The 16074-nt window shown below is 40.4% G+C and overlaps 1 protein-coding gene across 4 annotated transcripts in view; it reads right to left on the bottom strand.

Annotated features, from left to right (window-relative positions):
* Nucleotides 1–16074, bottom strand: part of USP25 (ubiquitin specific peptidase 25) — a 140346-nt gene that overhangs the window by 46684 nt on the left and 77588 nt on the right. For 3 of the 4 annotated variants that reach the window (XM_060172156.1, XM_060172157.1, XM_060172159.1), the window contains exons 10-14: nt 11755–11903; nt 6539–6666; nt 5515–5610; nt 3453–3614; nt 1116–1339 (exon numbers count right to left, since the gene is read on the bottom strand). In XM_060172156.1, coding sequence (XP_060028139.1) covers nt 1116–1339; nt 3453–3614; nt 5515–5610; nt 6539–6666; nt 11755–11903 — 759 coding nt within the window. The remainder of the gene's footprint in view (nt 1–1115; nt 1340–3452; nt 3615–5514; nt 5611–6538; nt 6667–11754; nt 11904–16074) is intronic. The other variant, XM_060172158.1, reaches the window with a different exon arrangement.

The raw sequence follows: 16074 nt of genomic DNA, 5'->3' as shown, positions 1-16074 counted from the left end.
ATCTGGTTAGGGTTGAGTCTGGCCCAGTCTTCTCTAGGGGAAGAGGTGCTGTGTGATCTGTTGCTCTCTCTTGCTGTCTTTCTGATTTTTTATTTGTCACTTCCTTTCTGTCTGAAAAAAGTAGACCCAGAGCAGTGAAGTCCTGAAAAGGACAAAAATAAATCATATGAAAACATTTAATATTGTATTCCACATCCTTGATGAAAATCAATTTAAAAATTACCTTATGCATGAATAAACTACAGTGGTTTAAGAGTCATTTAATGTAGACCATCACTTATCCTTATACTCTCTTTAGTTTGAAATTAGAACTACTTGGACTTCACTGTGCTAGCACGAGGAAAAATACACAATTGAGGGGGAATGGGCAGGGGCACATCTGGGTTAAGTGCACACAGCACTAAACACAAGGACTCGCTCAAGGATCCACTTTGAGCCACTGCTCCCCACCTGGAGGGGGAAAACGTCACAGACTGCAAAGCAGGTCTGCAAGTGTCTCTGTTTCTTTCTATCTCCTTTCCTCTCTCAATTTCTCTCTGTTCTAGCCAATAAAAAAGAAAAAAATGGTAGCCAGGAGCAATGGATTCAAAGTGCCTGCAGCAAGCCCCAGCGATAACCAGGGAAACAAACAAACAAAAAGATCAAAATTATATGTTAGATAATTGATATTTATAAGACTGTATTGTGTGATGGTTCAACAACAGAGCAGCTTGAAGTCAACCTGATATATATATATATATATATAGAGAGAGAGAGAGAGAGAGAGACATTATATAATAGATATATAATGATATAATATAGATATTATATATCTATATCGCTATATATATATATATATATTTGCACACTGTAATAGCAGGTCATTTGCTATTGTCATTAATCAGCTAAGACATCTTTTTTAAAAAAATATTTCAGTCTCTAAAACTCCCAACAAAATAACAAAAATAGAAAGTCAAATTTTTTTTTTTTTACCAAAAAAGTGATACATATTTCTATAAATGAAAAAATACCCTGGAACAAATATTCTATAATATTTATACAAGAAATCCTTTCTCAGTTTTAGCACGGGACACATCCATTTGAAGTGACCCTCGGTATGCTGTGGATCCTCTGACCTCTGGTGTCATTTTCTATTTCTGTCCTCCAACGATGTAAACAGCTCTCTAGCACGGAAAGCTCCTCTTCTGTGATATGCCTGGGGGCCGGATGCATGGGCAGATCTGGGGGTATCCGGGACTGAGTGAATGGCTTATGTATCACTGTTCTGGAGGACACGGCAGTCACAGATGCCGGCGACGAGCCTGGCAGCTCTGAAGCTGCTCCCTGTTGCTCCGTTGAGCTGTGAAGCAAAGACAATCTCATCGTCAGACTGGACACATGGGCATCAGGTGCAAAAATGATGTCAAACAAGCTATTAAATTGACTTACAATGTCCAAAGGAAAAAGGTCTTTCAAAATAAGAGAAGCATGAATTGACTGGATCTTCTAGGAAGACTTTTCTTTTAGCAAGCAAATGTATGGGGCCATCCATGGTGGAGCACACTCGTTACAATGCATAAGGAGCCAGGTTCAAGCCCCCTGCCTGATCCACACCTGCAGGGGGAAAGCTTCACGAGAGGTGAAGCAGGGCTGCAGGTGTCTCTCTGTCTCTCTTCCTTGCTACCTTCCCCATCCTTCTCAACTTCTCTCTGTCTCTATCCAATATATAAATAAATAAAATTTAAAAAGAAAAGACATTTATTTCATATGAAAGCATGTTTTACGTGAAGTGGGAGAGAAGTCCAAGCCACAGCACGACTTCTAACACATCTGGACCAGGGATCAAGTCAGGTGCCTCAGGCATGCAAGTTCCATGCTCTAGTTCTCTACTACCTCTAGTCAGAATGTGTCATCAATGAAGACTACATTATGAGCAATATGGAAATGTGGCTTCATAGGAGAATAGCTTCTGCATATTTGATTGAAAAGAACTCTAAATTTTACATTTCCCAAAATAATAAAACTTCCCATGATACTTTACAGAAAAAACAATCTATCTAAAATAATATTATCTTCATGGATAAAAGGCTGAAGCACAGAATACACCAAAATAACTAAATTACAACTGGCAAAATAAGTGAATTTTCTATCTCTAATCTTAAAATCTGCCACAATATCAGAATACAGCTAAAATAGACCTACTTAACTTCTTCCAACATGGAGACCCCAAATTTCACCTGCTCTAGTCTTACCTTTAGGCTCCTGATTACTAAGCAATTTGTTCTGCTTTATTTCTTTTTTTTTTTAATAATTTATTTCTTTATTGGGGAATTAATGCTTTACATTCAACAGTAAATACAATAGTTTGTACATGCATAACATTCCCCAGATTCGCATTTAACAATACAACCCCCACTATGTCATTCATCATCTTTCATGGACCTGTATTCTCCCCACCCACCCATCCACCCCAGAGTCTTTTACTTGGATGCAATACGCCAATTCCATTTCAGGTTCGACTTGTGTTTTCTTTTCTAATCTTGTTTTCAACTTCGGCCTGAGAGTGAGATCATCCCATATTCATCCTTCTGTTTCTGACTTATTTCACTCAACATGATTTTTTCAAGGTCCATCCAAAATCGGCTGAAAATGGTGAGGTCACCATTTTTTACAGCTGAGTAGTATTCCATTGTGTATATATACCACAACTTGCTCAGCCATTCATCTGTTGTTGGACACACATCCATCCAAAAAGATCTGTGTACACATATGTTCTTGGCAGCACAATTTGTAATAGCCAAAACCTGGAAGGAACCCAGGTGTCCAACAACAGATGAATGTCTGCTTTATTTCTTAATGCTTTTCAGCTAGCAAGTTGCAAATGCTGCCATGGCACCAACCTGACTTACCTGGGCAGACAACCTCACCCATGTGTCCTGGAGCCCCACCTCCCCAGAGCCCTGCCCCTTAGGGAAAGACAGAAACAGGCTGGGGGTGTGGATCCACCTGCTGCGAACGTCCATGTCCAGCGGAGAAGCAATGACAGAAGCCAGAACTACCACCTTCTGCTCCCCATAAAGATCTTTGGTCCATGCTCCCAGAGGGATAAAGAATTCCTAGGAAAGCTTCCAATGGAGGGACGGGATATGGAACTCTGGTGGAGGGAATTATATGGAATTGAAACTCCCCCCCCTTTTTTTTTTAACCAGAGCACTGCTCAGCTCTGGGCTTATGGCAGTGTGGGGGGCTGAACCTGGGATTTGAGAGTCTCAAGCATGAAAGTCTCTTTGCATAACCATTATGCTATAGCCCCACCAAACTGAACCCCTCTTTTCCTACAATCTTGTCAATCATTATTAAATCACAAATACAATGAAATAAAAATTTGCCACAATAAAAGAACCCAAAAGACACACACATTTCTAAGTAAACATAGTAAGAGCTTGCCAAAATAAATGACAAGTGCTTTTTACCTTGTTGAAGACTGTGATGGGAGGGGTCCAGGAGGTGGGGGACTAGCATCCATACCATCGACAGGAGATGTGCAAACAGGTTTACTTGAGGCAAATTCCAACGCATACTGCAGAACATCTACCAAGGGGAACCGTTTGGGACCCGAGCCATAGCTTAAGTATCTGTTAACCATAAAATGGAGGAATGTCTTTAGGTGTAAGAAAGCCTCTTTGTTTTGTGTTTCAATAAAACATGAGAACAATAACTCAATAAATCATTCTCAGCAGTGAAATTCATTTTGTTTTCAAATGACGATGGCAAACTTAATCTCTGTTAAAGAATTAAATTAAATGTCCTCCAAAAAATAAATCAAAACAGTTAAACTGATTGTGAGTAAATACTGTTATAAATTTTAGATGCTGTTCTAAGTTATAACCCCGTGGAAAAATGAAAACTGACAGTTCTATCTCCTGAGACCTTTCACTTTTTAAGTCTGCCATATAATCAATATGATGACCAGTATTACCCTTCTGTCCTTTACTTCTGATATTTCTAGTATGATTCTAATACACTTTAAGAATAAAAAAAAAAAATTAAAAAACTGCTCATGTTCAGCAGGGAAGCGACTACAGAAGCCAGACCTTCCACCTGCTGCATCCCACAGTGACCCTGGGTCCATACTCCCAGAGGGATAAAGAATAGGAAAGCTGTCAGGGGAGGGGATGGGATATGGAGCTCTGGTGGTGGGAATTGTGTGGAGTTGTACCCCTCTTATCCTATGGTTTTGTCAGTGTTTCCTTTACATAAACAAAAAAATTAAATATGTCATTTTTGTATACAGAGGGTTTATATGATCAATTTTCAGGTTAATACTTAAACAAGGAAATGCAGATTAGATTAGAGGCTGCAAGAAGGAATCACCCAGGCCACATTGCAGTCTGTTGACTTCTGGGGGCTGAGTGGTAGCTAGCGTACCTGCTTAAGTGCACGTGTTACCATGTGCAAGGACCCAGGTTCAAGCCCCTGGTCCCCACATGCAATGGCAAAACTTGCCGAGTGGTGAAGCAGGGCTGCAGGTGTCTGCCTCCTTCCCCCTCTCTACTTCTTCCTCCCTCTCAATTTCTCTCTGTTCTATCAAATAAAATAATGTTTTAAAAAAATCTGAACAACAAGACATTTGGTAGTCTAGATACTAAACTCTTTTGAAAACTACTAGAACCCGCAGACAATATTTCAACAATATCCCTGGATTGTAACCTCCACTTGTATAACCAGCTGCCCGTCTTCTGTCACAAGGATGTCTTGTGTAGCTTCCTTGACCCAGCAGATTATACTGGACCTGTGCTTTGTGTTTTCTGATGTGGGACATTTTTCATTGAGGCATAACTGACATACAATGTCTTATTAGTTTTGAGGTGGTTAGAATAGTAATTTGAAATGATTACCACAAGAAGCATAGTTAACATCCATCGCCACTGTTACATTTCTTTTTTCTTTTTCTTGAGTTGAGAACTTCAAAGATCTACTCTCATAGCAAACGTCAGTTATGAAGTAAAGCATTTACAAACTAAGGTTACCATACCATACACCTAATCCCATTTTATGCCCCTGGCCCAACTCACCCATGGGAAGCCATCGACTGTTTATCTATGCCAGTCAGCAATCTGTTCTCACTTTACTTTTTTATGAAGCTTGCATGAGGCCCTACGAGCCATGTGTACCCTCTGTGTGAAGGAAGACACTCACTGACCACTTACTGTAATGAAGTTTCAGGGTTACTAATACTTAGTCTCACACAAGAAGAAATTCCATATGTTAATAGCTTAGGTTCACATAAATATTCAGCACAATAAGTACTATCTTTTGACGGTGCATTTATTTTAAATAGTAAATCCTCAAAATGACAACTCTGAATTTTTAATTTCTAATAAAACTCAAGATGCAACTATTCAAGCAAAATATCCACTGATGATGCTTATCTGCTCCTGGAACTATACGTTATTCAAACCAAAATTGAAATATTCAGTCACTAAACATATGATTTCCTGTAGCTATGTCATGAGCTCACACGTATTAAGATACCTTTCTAATCTTTGTTGCAATACTGTGAGATAATCTTTAAGTCTTTTAATCTCTTCTCTCTTAATTCTTGTTATTTCTCTGTTTCTATGCATGTACCTATGATGAAAAAGAAAAAAAGCAATTATTAACATTACAAAATATAAGTGAAGTGGGCATCATAGTCATCTTTCTATTAACGGGTGGATTAATTTTTAAATGTAATTAATTATGTATTTATCTGACTGCCATCAGGGTTACTGCTAGGGTGCTAGGGCTCAGTGCTGGCACGATGATTCCACTCCTCCTGGAAGCCATTTTCCTCTTTTTTATCTTCCTAATTTTGATTACATAGCACAAACAGAGGCTGAGAGAGAACAAAAACATAAAGAAAGGGAGAGAAAGCAAGCTACCTGTGCACCTGCTCGTGAAGTGACCCCTGCAGGTGGGGAGTGGGGCTCAAACCCTGGTGCTTGCACTTGGCGACGTGGGTGTTGAACCAGGTGCAGCACCACCTGACCCACGGAAAAATCAATTTTTTCAAAATTGTATTTAAAAACATTATTTTTTTTTAAAAAAAAGACTGGATTATAATACAGAAATAATCTTCCTTTTCCAGTTCTAACACAATTTTCCTATTAACTATACTTTTTTTTTGTTTGTTTTGGCACCAAGTTTATCACGGAAGCTTGCTGCCTGCACCACCCCATGGGTCCCATTTTTCTCCCCTTTCCTTTTCGATAAAGGGTAAGATAGAGAGAGAGAGACATCTGCAGCACTGCTCCCCAGATCATGACGCTTCAAGCTTCCCTGAAGATGGAAACTAGCAACCAGAACCTGGGTTCTGATGAATGTTTTGTGTGCTCTCTCAGGCCCCTAACAATACTTTCTACAGAATTCCAACTTTCCTTGACAAACAGCACTAGGTCTACTGTGCACAACAAGGACTCTACAGAACTTAAGAAAATGTTTACTATAAATAGAAGAACTCTTCATTTTGGTTTCTAAATTATTTTAAAACTAAAGGAGACTGTATCCCAAACCATACCTGTCCAGATATAAGACTTGAGGAAATTCTAATTTGTTGTGAATTTTTTCCGGTCTTCCCAATGCCTGATTAAATTCAAATCTTGACAACTCAAATGTCAACACAGGAGGCAGTTCAGTAAACCAATGCTAAAAGAAAGAAGAAAAAAAAAACCTTTATACTTTCTTTTCTTTCTCTGTTGCACAATGTGTCAGCCTAAAAAAAAAAAAATGTATTTAGGAGGATCATAACAGAGACACCAATAATTAACTAGGTATGCAATGGAGTTCAAATCCAGTGCCATTTTAAAAGCTTTCTGCACATCCTGAAAGCCCCAATAATGGGATTATACACAATAAGGAAAGAGAAAGCTCACCTAACAACCCCCCTTCCATCATCCTTCCATGAATAGCCTTTATTTCCTGAAAATTGAGTAAGTGTTGTTGTGCAAAACTGTTGTTATTGGTAAAAGAGGTTCAGCAGGACATCTCCCCAAAATAGGTGTCAAAACCCCTGCACCATTCACCATTCACCAAGCCAGCAGGTCATCAACCCCCTTCCACCCCACAATTCTTTCTATATAAATTTTAATGCGAAAAGACATTGGTTAAAATCGTAGCTTACTAGGGTCAAATCTTCTAACTTCATTATTCTGTCATCATAACTGTAATAAATGAACTTTAATACCATCAGCCATATTGTCAAAGACTTGCAACAAAGACGTAGTATAAAAAGGAAAATAAATAGCAATAATGATCACAACTCCAATTTGAAAAACTAGTAGTTTGTTTTACATCTAGTCTACTAGAATTTAGACTAATTTAAGTGATAATTATATATATATATAGTTACTAATGTCTTAATTAAAGGTCACATTGCTTATAGGTTTTAAAAACAGTTTTGTGAAACACACAATAAGACAAAAACTGAAGAGAGAAACCTTTATCAGGTAGATTCAAGGTTGACGTAAACATTCTTTTTTTAAAAATATTTATTTATTCCCTTTTGTTGCCCTTGTTGCTTTATTGTTGTAGTTATTATTGTTGTTGTTGTTGTTGGATAGGACAGAGAGAAATGGAGAGAGGAGGGGAAGACAGAGAGGAGGAGAGAAAGACAGACACCTCCAGACCTGCTTCACCGCCTTTGAAGCGACTCCCCTGCAGGTGGGGAGCCGGGGTTCGAACCGGGATCCTTATGCCGGTCCTTGTGCTTTGCGCCACCTGCGCTTAACCCGCTGCACTACAGCCTGACTCCCGACGTAAACATTCTTAAGGAGAATCGCTCCTCACTCAACAAATACAAAAGCACAAAAATAATATTTTAAAAAATAACTTTCAAGTGTTTATATACCATGTGCAATGCAGTCCTGGGTAAAGAAATTATATACATTTAAATGCCACAAAATGTCACCCCACATCTGCTAATTAGCTAGAAGTATACTATTCTAAATCCAAACACACCAACAAGCAAAAGCAACACCTACTTAGCAAATCCAGTTTGACTAAAATCCTTGAAGGTGCTAGCTTTCTAAGTGAAGCTAGTAGCAGTAGGTAGGGACTCAAAACTGTTTTGGAAACACTCACTGGGAAAGCTCCAGTTTGTGGGGGTGAGTCTCTGCTATCACCTCATGGCAGAGCTGAGCAGTGTTCAGGTCAACTCTTTCTACTCTAACAAATGCTTTTTTTTTTTTTTTTTTTTTTTAGCTTTTCAATTCATTTTTTTTTAATATGATTCCTTCCCAAAATGTTGAGCATCTGTCTTGCTATGCCTTAAATTAAGATGTGGGTTCATCGTCTAACTCAAGTTAAAGTTTCAAGAATTTGGGGTATGTAGTTACTACCAGAAGTAAATGAAAGAGAATAAAGAAAAATCTCCTGGGGGCCAGTTGGTGGCGCACCTGGTTGAGCGCACATGTCACAGTGCACAAGGACTCAAGTTCGAGCCCCAGGTCCCCAGGGAGGAGGAAAGCTTCACAAGTGGTGAAGCAGGGCTGCAGGTGTCTCTTTGTCTCTCTCCCACTCTCTCTCACCCTTCATCTCAATTTTTGGCTGTCTCTATCAAATAAAAAAAATTAAAAAATAAATAAATAGAACCTAACTAGAATTTCACATAATATAAAACAAGATGTTTTTATTTCAAAGCATCATCTACCCTGACAGTTAAAAAAAAAAAACTATATTTAATTATCTAGCATGTTACTTGCAAGATACAAATAATTAAAGTCAGAATGCTTATTATATCTACCATCTCTAAACATGCCTCATTATGTTATTATGAGTCCACAGTGGGAAAGAATGATGCATTTGAAAATAAAGTATAGTCTTATCAATATTAGTGATAAAATCACTCCCATAGTGAACACAACTATTATATCCTTCTCCCTCTTGGTAAAACTAGATACTGAGTCTAGTACTTCATATATCAAAGCACTGGGCTGGCTCCTCAGCTCGACTCTGACTATAAAAGTGACCAACAGAAACACCTTGCTTTTGTGAGATTACTAGAATGTGTGTGGGGGGGCAGGGCACAGAAAGGGAAAAAATGCTACCATTTCCAATTCCCCACAAAAAGTCAGACAGGATACTGAACCATGTTGAATTATTGAAACTACTGTATCCAGTAAATCAGATAACAGGAATAAGAATCCTAGGTAATCGTGAGTCGGGCGGTAGCGCAGCGGGTTAAGCGCACGTGGTGCAAAGTACATGGACCAGCATAAGGATCCTGGTTGGAGCCCCCGGCTCCCCACATGCAGGGGAGTCACTTCACAGGCGGTGAAGTAGGTCTGCAGGTGTCTATCTTTCTCTCCCCTTCTCTGTCTTCCCCTCCTCTCTCCATTTCTCTCTGTCCTATCCAACAACAAAGACAATAACAACAATAACTATAACAATAAAAAACAAAGGCAACAAAAAAGGAATGAATAAATAAATAAATTTAAAAAAAAAAGAATCCTAGGAAATCATATTGGCTGTAACTGGTACAAACTACTGCATTATGTTTGATAGAAAAGTCAGAATAAAAAGCCAGACTAGGAAGCCCAGGGTGAGGAACTAGCTATAGTAAAGGAAAAAAAAAATCAGTATCAATATAAGAAACTTTAAAAAGTTGGCAATACATGAGAAAAATCAATTACTACTCACTAATAAGCCACGGTGTCTTTCACGTGTAGGACATCTTCACTAGCCAAGTAAGGAATGGGATACCTACCTCTCCTTGCCCTGGCCTATGCAACATTCTTCACTAGGAAACAGATCACACACCTGCTTTCTGGTTCCATCATGAGACTCTGGAAATGGGCCGACCTTTAAGGATCTGTTTCCCAATTCAGACTGCAAATAAGCTTCATTTAAGCATTCGTCCTTTTGGTCGACATCAGAGCAGCAGGAGATTTTTAGACTCATTATGTATAGGGGAGTTCAGGGGCTGGGTGGTGGTCCATCTGGCTGAGCACACGTATTACAATGCTCAAGGACCTGGGTTCAAGTCTCCTAGTGCCCGTCTGTAGGGGGAAAGCCTCACAAATGGTGAAGCAATACTGCAGGTCAATCTGTCTGTCTATCTATCTGTCTGTCTGTCTGTCTATCTATCAGCTATCTGGTCTATCTCTATATCCCCCTTCCTTCTTAATTTCTGTCTTGGCAGAGGTGCCCCCATGTGAGCTGCTGGAAACAGTAACAGCTTCGCAGGAAGTTCAGTGCGGCTGGACTCTCCAGGTCAAACTGAAACCATCTCGCCTTTTGCCATGATTCAGCTCTGTGTGGTCTTAATAATATTTACCTATGGCCAGGCTCAGAGCCTGACCAAATGACAAAAAGAATGACAAAACCTGCACTGCACTCTGTAGGACTGATCATAATGGAACAAGCAGTAGCAGTCATGCAGAATTTTTCAGGAGGCCCCAATAGGAAGAAATGTTTCCCCCTTATCTACACCACTTCCTTTAGTGTTCCCCCTAAAATATAGAGAAAGATTGCTGTTTCCACAGCGGAGGGGTCACCTTACACAGCATAATTAATAACTGGAAAGTTCTGGTACCCGCCTAGATACAATGGGCCTTTTAATCTCCTACCCACCACTATGTTCCCACTTCCTCATGCAGGAATAGCACAGGAGAGCCTAGGTCACAGAGTGAGCACACAAGGAAGATGGATTCCAGCTGGAGAGCTGAACATCATGGAGAGGCCGGCCAGGTCAGCACCACCTTGGTGCCTTCTCAGTAAGGAACAAAACAAAACTCCTTGATCAAACAATGGAACAGACTTTATGAAAAATGGGCTGCTCAATTTAAGGCCGCTAGAAACATAACAAGCTTGAACTTTCTATGAACCATTGGCTTCTGATGCACAGGGGCAAGAGAATGGCATAAACATACAGGCAGAATATTAATTTTAATAGGACACCTGCCTAGCACACAGGCACAGGAATAACAAAAGACACAGAAACGGTGACGTGATCTCTAGGGAGGAAAGTGCTCCTGGAATGTGACTGTTCCACAAAGCAGGAGGTGTTCCCTACCTGTGCTGTTCTTGCTTGGTGATTTTTGTTTTAATAATCAAAGCCTTGGTGATTTTTGTATTAGTGACTAAAGCCTTCGTGATTTTTGTTTTAATAATCAATACCTTGGTGATTTTTTTTAATGATCTAAGCCTTATGAGATGATAAAAATAAAGTTCCGCTTAAGTAAGACAGAGACGTCTGCTTGAGCTTGATTCAGCATCAATTCACTTCATTTTTCACCGATGCCCCTCCTCCTCCGGGCTGACCCTAACAGCCTGCTGGGGCTGGCCCCCGGCACTGTCTCTATTCAATAAATAACACTAAAACTATGATAGCAAAAAAAGAGGGGCTGGGCGGTGCAGCCCCTGGTTGAGCTCGCACACCAAGGTGCACAAGGAACTGGGGGCAAGCTTTTGGTTCCCACCTGTAGGGGAGGAGCTCCACAAGTGATAAAGCATTGTTGCAGGTGGCTCTCTCTCCTCCTTCCCTCTCAACTGCACTCTGCCTCTACCCAACATAAATAACATTTTTAAAAGAACTCAATGCAGCTTACAGATTACTATGAACTCAGCAGACTTCATAAATACATGCACACACATATATACATATGGCAAGAATTAAATGAAAGTGCATCTTATGAGTAGTCTCAATTATTAGGGAACGGCATATTAGAGTTTGAAATTATATTTTATAGGGGGAGACCTGGGGTAGAAAAGGAATCATGTAGATGCCAAACTCACCTCCTGGCCAGATTTCCCAGAATTCTCTGAGTGTAAAGACTCAATCTCTCCTTCAACCATGGCAGCTTCTAGACACTCATGTAGATCTTTAAATCCATTGACCTGAAGAGGGTACTGACCAAACATTTCAGTATTTTCAAATTTTTTACCTATCAGAGGGGAGGGAAGTTACTTAGTGTTGCATTAGCAGTAGCTACTAAAAGTAAATATACACACAAATTATCTCCCGAACCTGAAGACAGACTGATTATTTTCTAGAAAGTAACTGTCGTGTCCTACTGGCTTATCCAGATGTACACATCCACTTATAGCTAGTCAATTATTATGTGCCCCTAGATAGGCACGTATATAATTATTTGCGTATCTCAACTCTTTCTAACAGTACCCCCCTAAGGGCAAGAGACTGTGCTAACAGTAAGTCTGAGCAGTGGACAAAAGAGGCATTTTGAAGACACGCACACTAGAATTGTTTATTACGTTGAATGAGTAGAAGAGAGGGAGTGGGATGCTAGGAGAGGTAGAAAAAAAGGAAGCTAGCTGACTGGTCTTCGAGGCTGGATAGTACAGTGGCAAAAACTTCACTCACAAAATGACCCTTCATTCCTGGAGGATTGAATGACCAAGGGGCAAGGTTTGTGAGGGAGGTGGGCTGACAGGATTTGTTGGGTGTTCACGGACAGGAAGGAGCACATTCATTTCTTTTTTTTAAGTTTTTAAATGTGTATTTTTTTTTTTTTTAGATAGAGGCAGAGAGAGATTGAGAAAAAAGGGGGGAGGACACAGTGAGAGCTAGAGAAAAGACACCTGCAGCACTGCCTTCACCACCATGAAACTTCCTCTCTGCAAGTCAGGGTGGAGAGTGTGAAGCAGGGCCACTGAACACTGAGATATGTGCATTCTACCAGATGTGCCAGGAGTCACTGGTGGCACATCTGGTATAATGCACATACATATGTGACTCCCGGCACATTCATTTCTTAAAGCTGCAGAGAATTTCATTTGTTTCAAAAACCAAAGGAAGAATAGTAGACCTTGGAGAAGCAAAAGTGAGAAGTCAATAAAGACTTAAAGGGTCAGGTGGTATTGCACTTGGCCAAGTGCACACATTACAGTGCACAAGAGACCAGGTTCAAGCCCCCAGTCCCCACCGGCAGGGGGAAAGCTTCATGAATGGTAGAGGAGGAGGCCGGGCGGTGGCACAGTGGGTTAAGCGCACGTGGCGCAAAGCGCAGGGACCGGCGTAAGGATCCCGGTTCGAGCCCCCGGCTCCCCACCTGGGTGAAGCAGGTCTGCAGGTGTCTATCTTTCTCTCCCCCTCTCTCTCTGTCTTCCCCTCCTCTCTCCATTTCTCTCTGTCCTATCCAACAACAAAGCAACGTCAACAATGGCAATAACAACCGCAACGAGGCTGCAACTACTAGGGCAACAAAAAAGGGGGGAAAATGGCCTCCAGGAGCGGTGGATTCATGGTGCAGGCACGGAGCCCAGCAATAACCCTGGAGGGAAAAAAAAAAAAAAGAATGGTAGAGGAGGGCTGCAGGTGTCCCTCTCCCTCTCTATCTCCCCTCTCTATTTTTCTGTTTCGACCCAATAATAAATGAATAAATAAATTTTTAAGAAGAGGTAAGTAGAGGGTCAAATCTAAAAGCCTTTTAGCCCTTGTTAAGAATGTTTACCCCAGTATATTCAGAGTAGAATGAGAAGCCACCGAATAGTTAAATTGAACACTAGCAGGGCCAGATTTGTGCTTTGAAACATCCTGATGGCTTCTGTGTTACGCGGGTGGTGAAGTGTTAGAACCATCGCCGAATCCATCAGAAGTAAAGGAAACTTGAGTTAGGGTGCTAGTCGTAAAGGCAGACAGAAATAGTTCTAGTCAGTCATGCAAACACACACAAGAGGAAGGAACAGCAGGACTTGATGTCACTCAAAAATAGGAAGGTAGATAGAAAGTATCAAAACTGACTGACTGGTTAAATGCACAATCAGGTTTTATGTATCTGCTGAAGGAAGAGCAGAGACTCTCATTTCGTTTTGTTTTAAGGGACAATGGCAGTTGTCGGTTTAGACTGGTCTATGAGAGGTAAAGATGAAAGGACAGCTGTATATCAACTTGTAGCTAAGACTGATCTTCTGATTTGACCCTACTGTAGGAAATAAAAGGCAGAGATGAAACCCCACAGGAAACCAACACATGGGAAAAGAAAGAGTGCAGAAGATGAGAATAAACTCTAAGAGAAGGACACAGAGAAGGATGGGAAAAGATCAAGAGAAATGGCGTCCTGGAAGCCAGAGAAGTGTTTTTTTCTTTTTTAATTTCTTTTTTTACTGTGTAAAAAATGTAATTTCTTTTTTTACTTATGTATCAGATAGAGACAGCCAGAAATCAAGAGGGAATGGAATGATAGAGAGGGAAAGAGACAGAGAGACACCTGCAGCACTGCTTCACTGCTTACAAAACTTTCCCCTTGCAGGTGGGGACGAGGGCTTGAACCCTGTTCCTTGTGCATTGCAAGATATGCGCTCCAACTAGACGCACCACCACCCGGTCCTGAGAAGTGCTTCAATGGATAGAATAGGAACAAAGGAAGAGGGGGGTGGAGGAGAAAACGAAGTCAACAACATTAAGAGCTACTAAGGACTCAATATGAGAACTGAGGAGACTCCAAAAGATTGGAACATTGTAGGGAATCAACAGCCATTGCAAAACAAACTTGAAACTTTTAGAAGAGGTATAGAATCAAGAACAAAATTTGAGCGGATTGAATGAATAGGCAGATAGTAGGTAAAAAAAAAAAAAAAAACCAAACAGCTCTCTGAAGGACCTTAACTCTGAATAAAATGAATTAGAGAAAAAGGGGAGGTTGTGGGGGGAGTATGAACAGTGTTTTGTTTTGTTTTTTAAAGTGACATACTAGACTATATCTGAATAATGATTAGGAAGACAAAGTTCCGAGTGAAAAGCTAAAAATACAGATTTTTTTTTTTTAAAGGCTAAATAATGGACAGGCTAAAGTTTGAATAAAAGTATGAAGAGTAGGAGTAGGGCAGTAGCACAGAGGGTTAAGCGCAGGTGGCACAAAGCGCAAGTACCGGCATAAGGATCCCGGTTCGAGCTCACCTTCTTCTTCTTCTAGCATTTGCCCTTCTTCCGTAGGCAGTCAACACCTGCAGGGGAGTCACTTCACAGGCGGTGAAGCAGGTCTGCAGGTGTCTGTCTTTCCCTCCCCCTCTGTCTCCCCCTCCTCTCTCCATTTCTCTCAGTCCTACCCAACAACAACGACATCAATAACTAAAACAACAATTAAAAAAAAGTATGAAAAGATGAGATTCTGAACAGATATTAAAGAAAGTCCTTTCATATAAAACTGAAGAAAGTCCCTATTATCTAGAAGGACTAACTGAAATGATGTAGCAGGATCATGTAGCAGGATCATGTAGCAGGATACGGAATCAGAAATCCGTCATATTGATAACTACACTGAGGAAGTTGCTTAATGTTCTCATTAAAAGACAAATCTTTGACAGAGACGTATAAACATAAAATTAGATTCAGAGTCTTGGACTGACGGTCAGAATCACTTGTTTGGGGGTTGACTATTTGCTTCAAAATAATAAATTCAGAATATTTGAGGTAAGATCATATTTTCAGAGAATGCAGAGCTAAAGTTAGTCTTATGTAGAATGCAATGCTACATCAACTGAAAACAAATTTAAAATATCCCTTAAAATATGTTTTGTTGTCCAGCGGGGAAGCAATGACAGAAGCCAGACCTTCCACCTTCTGCATCCCACAATGACCCTGGGTCCATGCTCCCAGAGGGATAAAGAATAGGAAAGCTCTCAGGGGAGGGGGTGGGATACAGAGTTCTGGTGGTGGGAACTGTGTGAGGTTGTACTTCTCTTATCCTATGGTTTTGTCAATGTTTCCTTTTTATAAATAAAAAAGAATTTAAAAAATGTGTTTTGTACAAAAAGGCCTAAGGGCTGTATGAATTACAGCACGCTCATATGGGCATAAGTTAATACACAGGCATGTTTACATTTACATGTGTATGCACACACAGAGCATAAAGTCATGCATATAAATACATGCAAAATCACTGTCGACCTTCTCTGTTGACTTTCTTTAGGTGCATACAACACACAAGAAGGTGACTCAAGGTGACTGCCTGGAGGGGAAGACACTAGATAGACAGACCTTCATTCCATCACTTTCTCTAGTAGATCTATTCTTTATTTGATTTCATAGGATAAACTGAGAAGGGAAGGGAGACAGAGAGGGAGACAGACACCTGCGGACCTGCTTCACCACCAGTG

This window comes from Erinaceus europaeus, chromosome 14 (assembly GCF_950295315.1).
Source record: "Erinaceus europaeus chromosome 14, mEriEur2.1, whole genome shotgun sequence".
NCBI lineage: Eukaryota > Metazoa > Chordata > Mammalia > Eulipotyphla > Erinaceidae > Erinaceus > Erinaceus europaeus.
The sequence above is the reverse complement of the archived record's forward strand: the minus strand, read 5'-3'. Positions and strand labels throughout refer to the sequence as shown.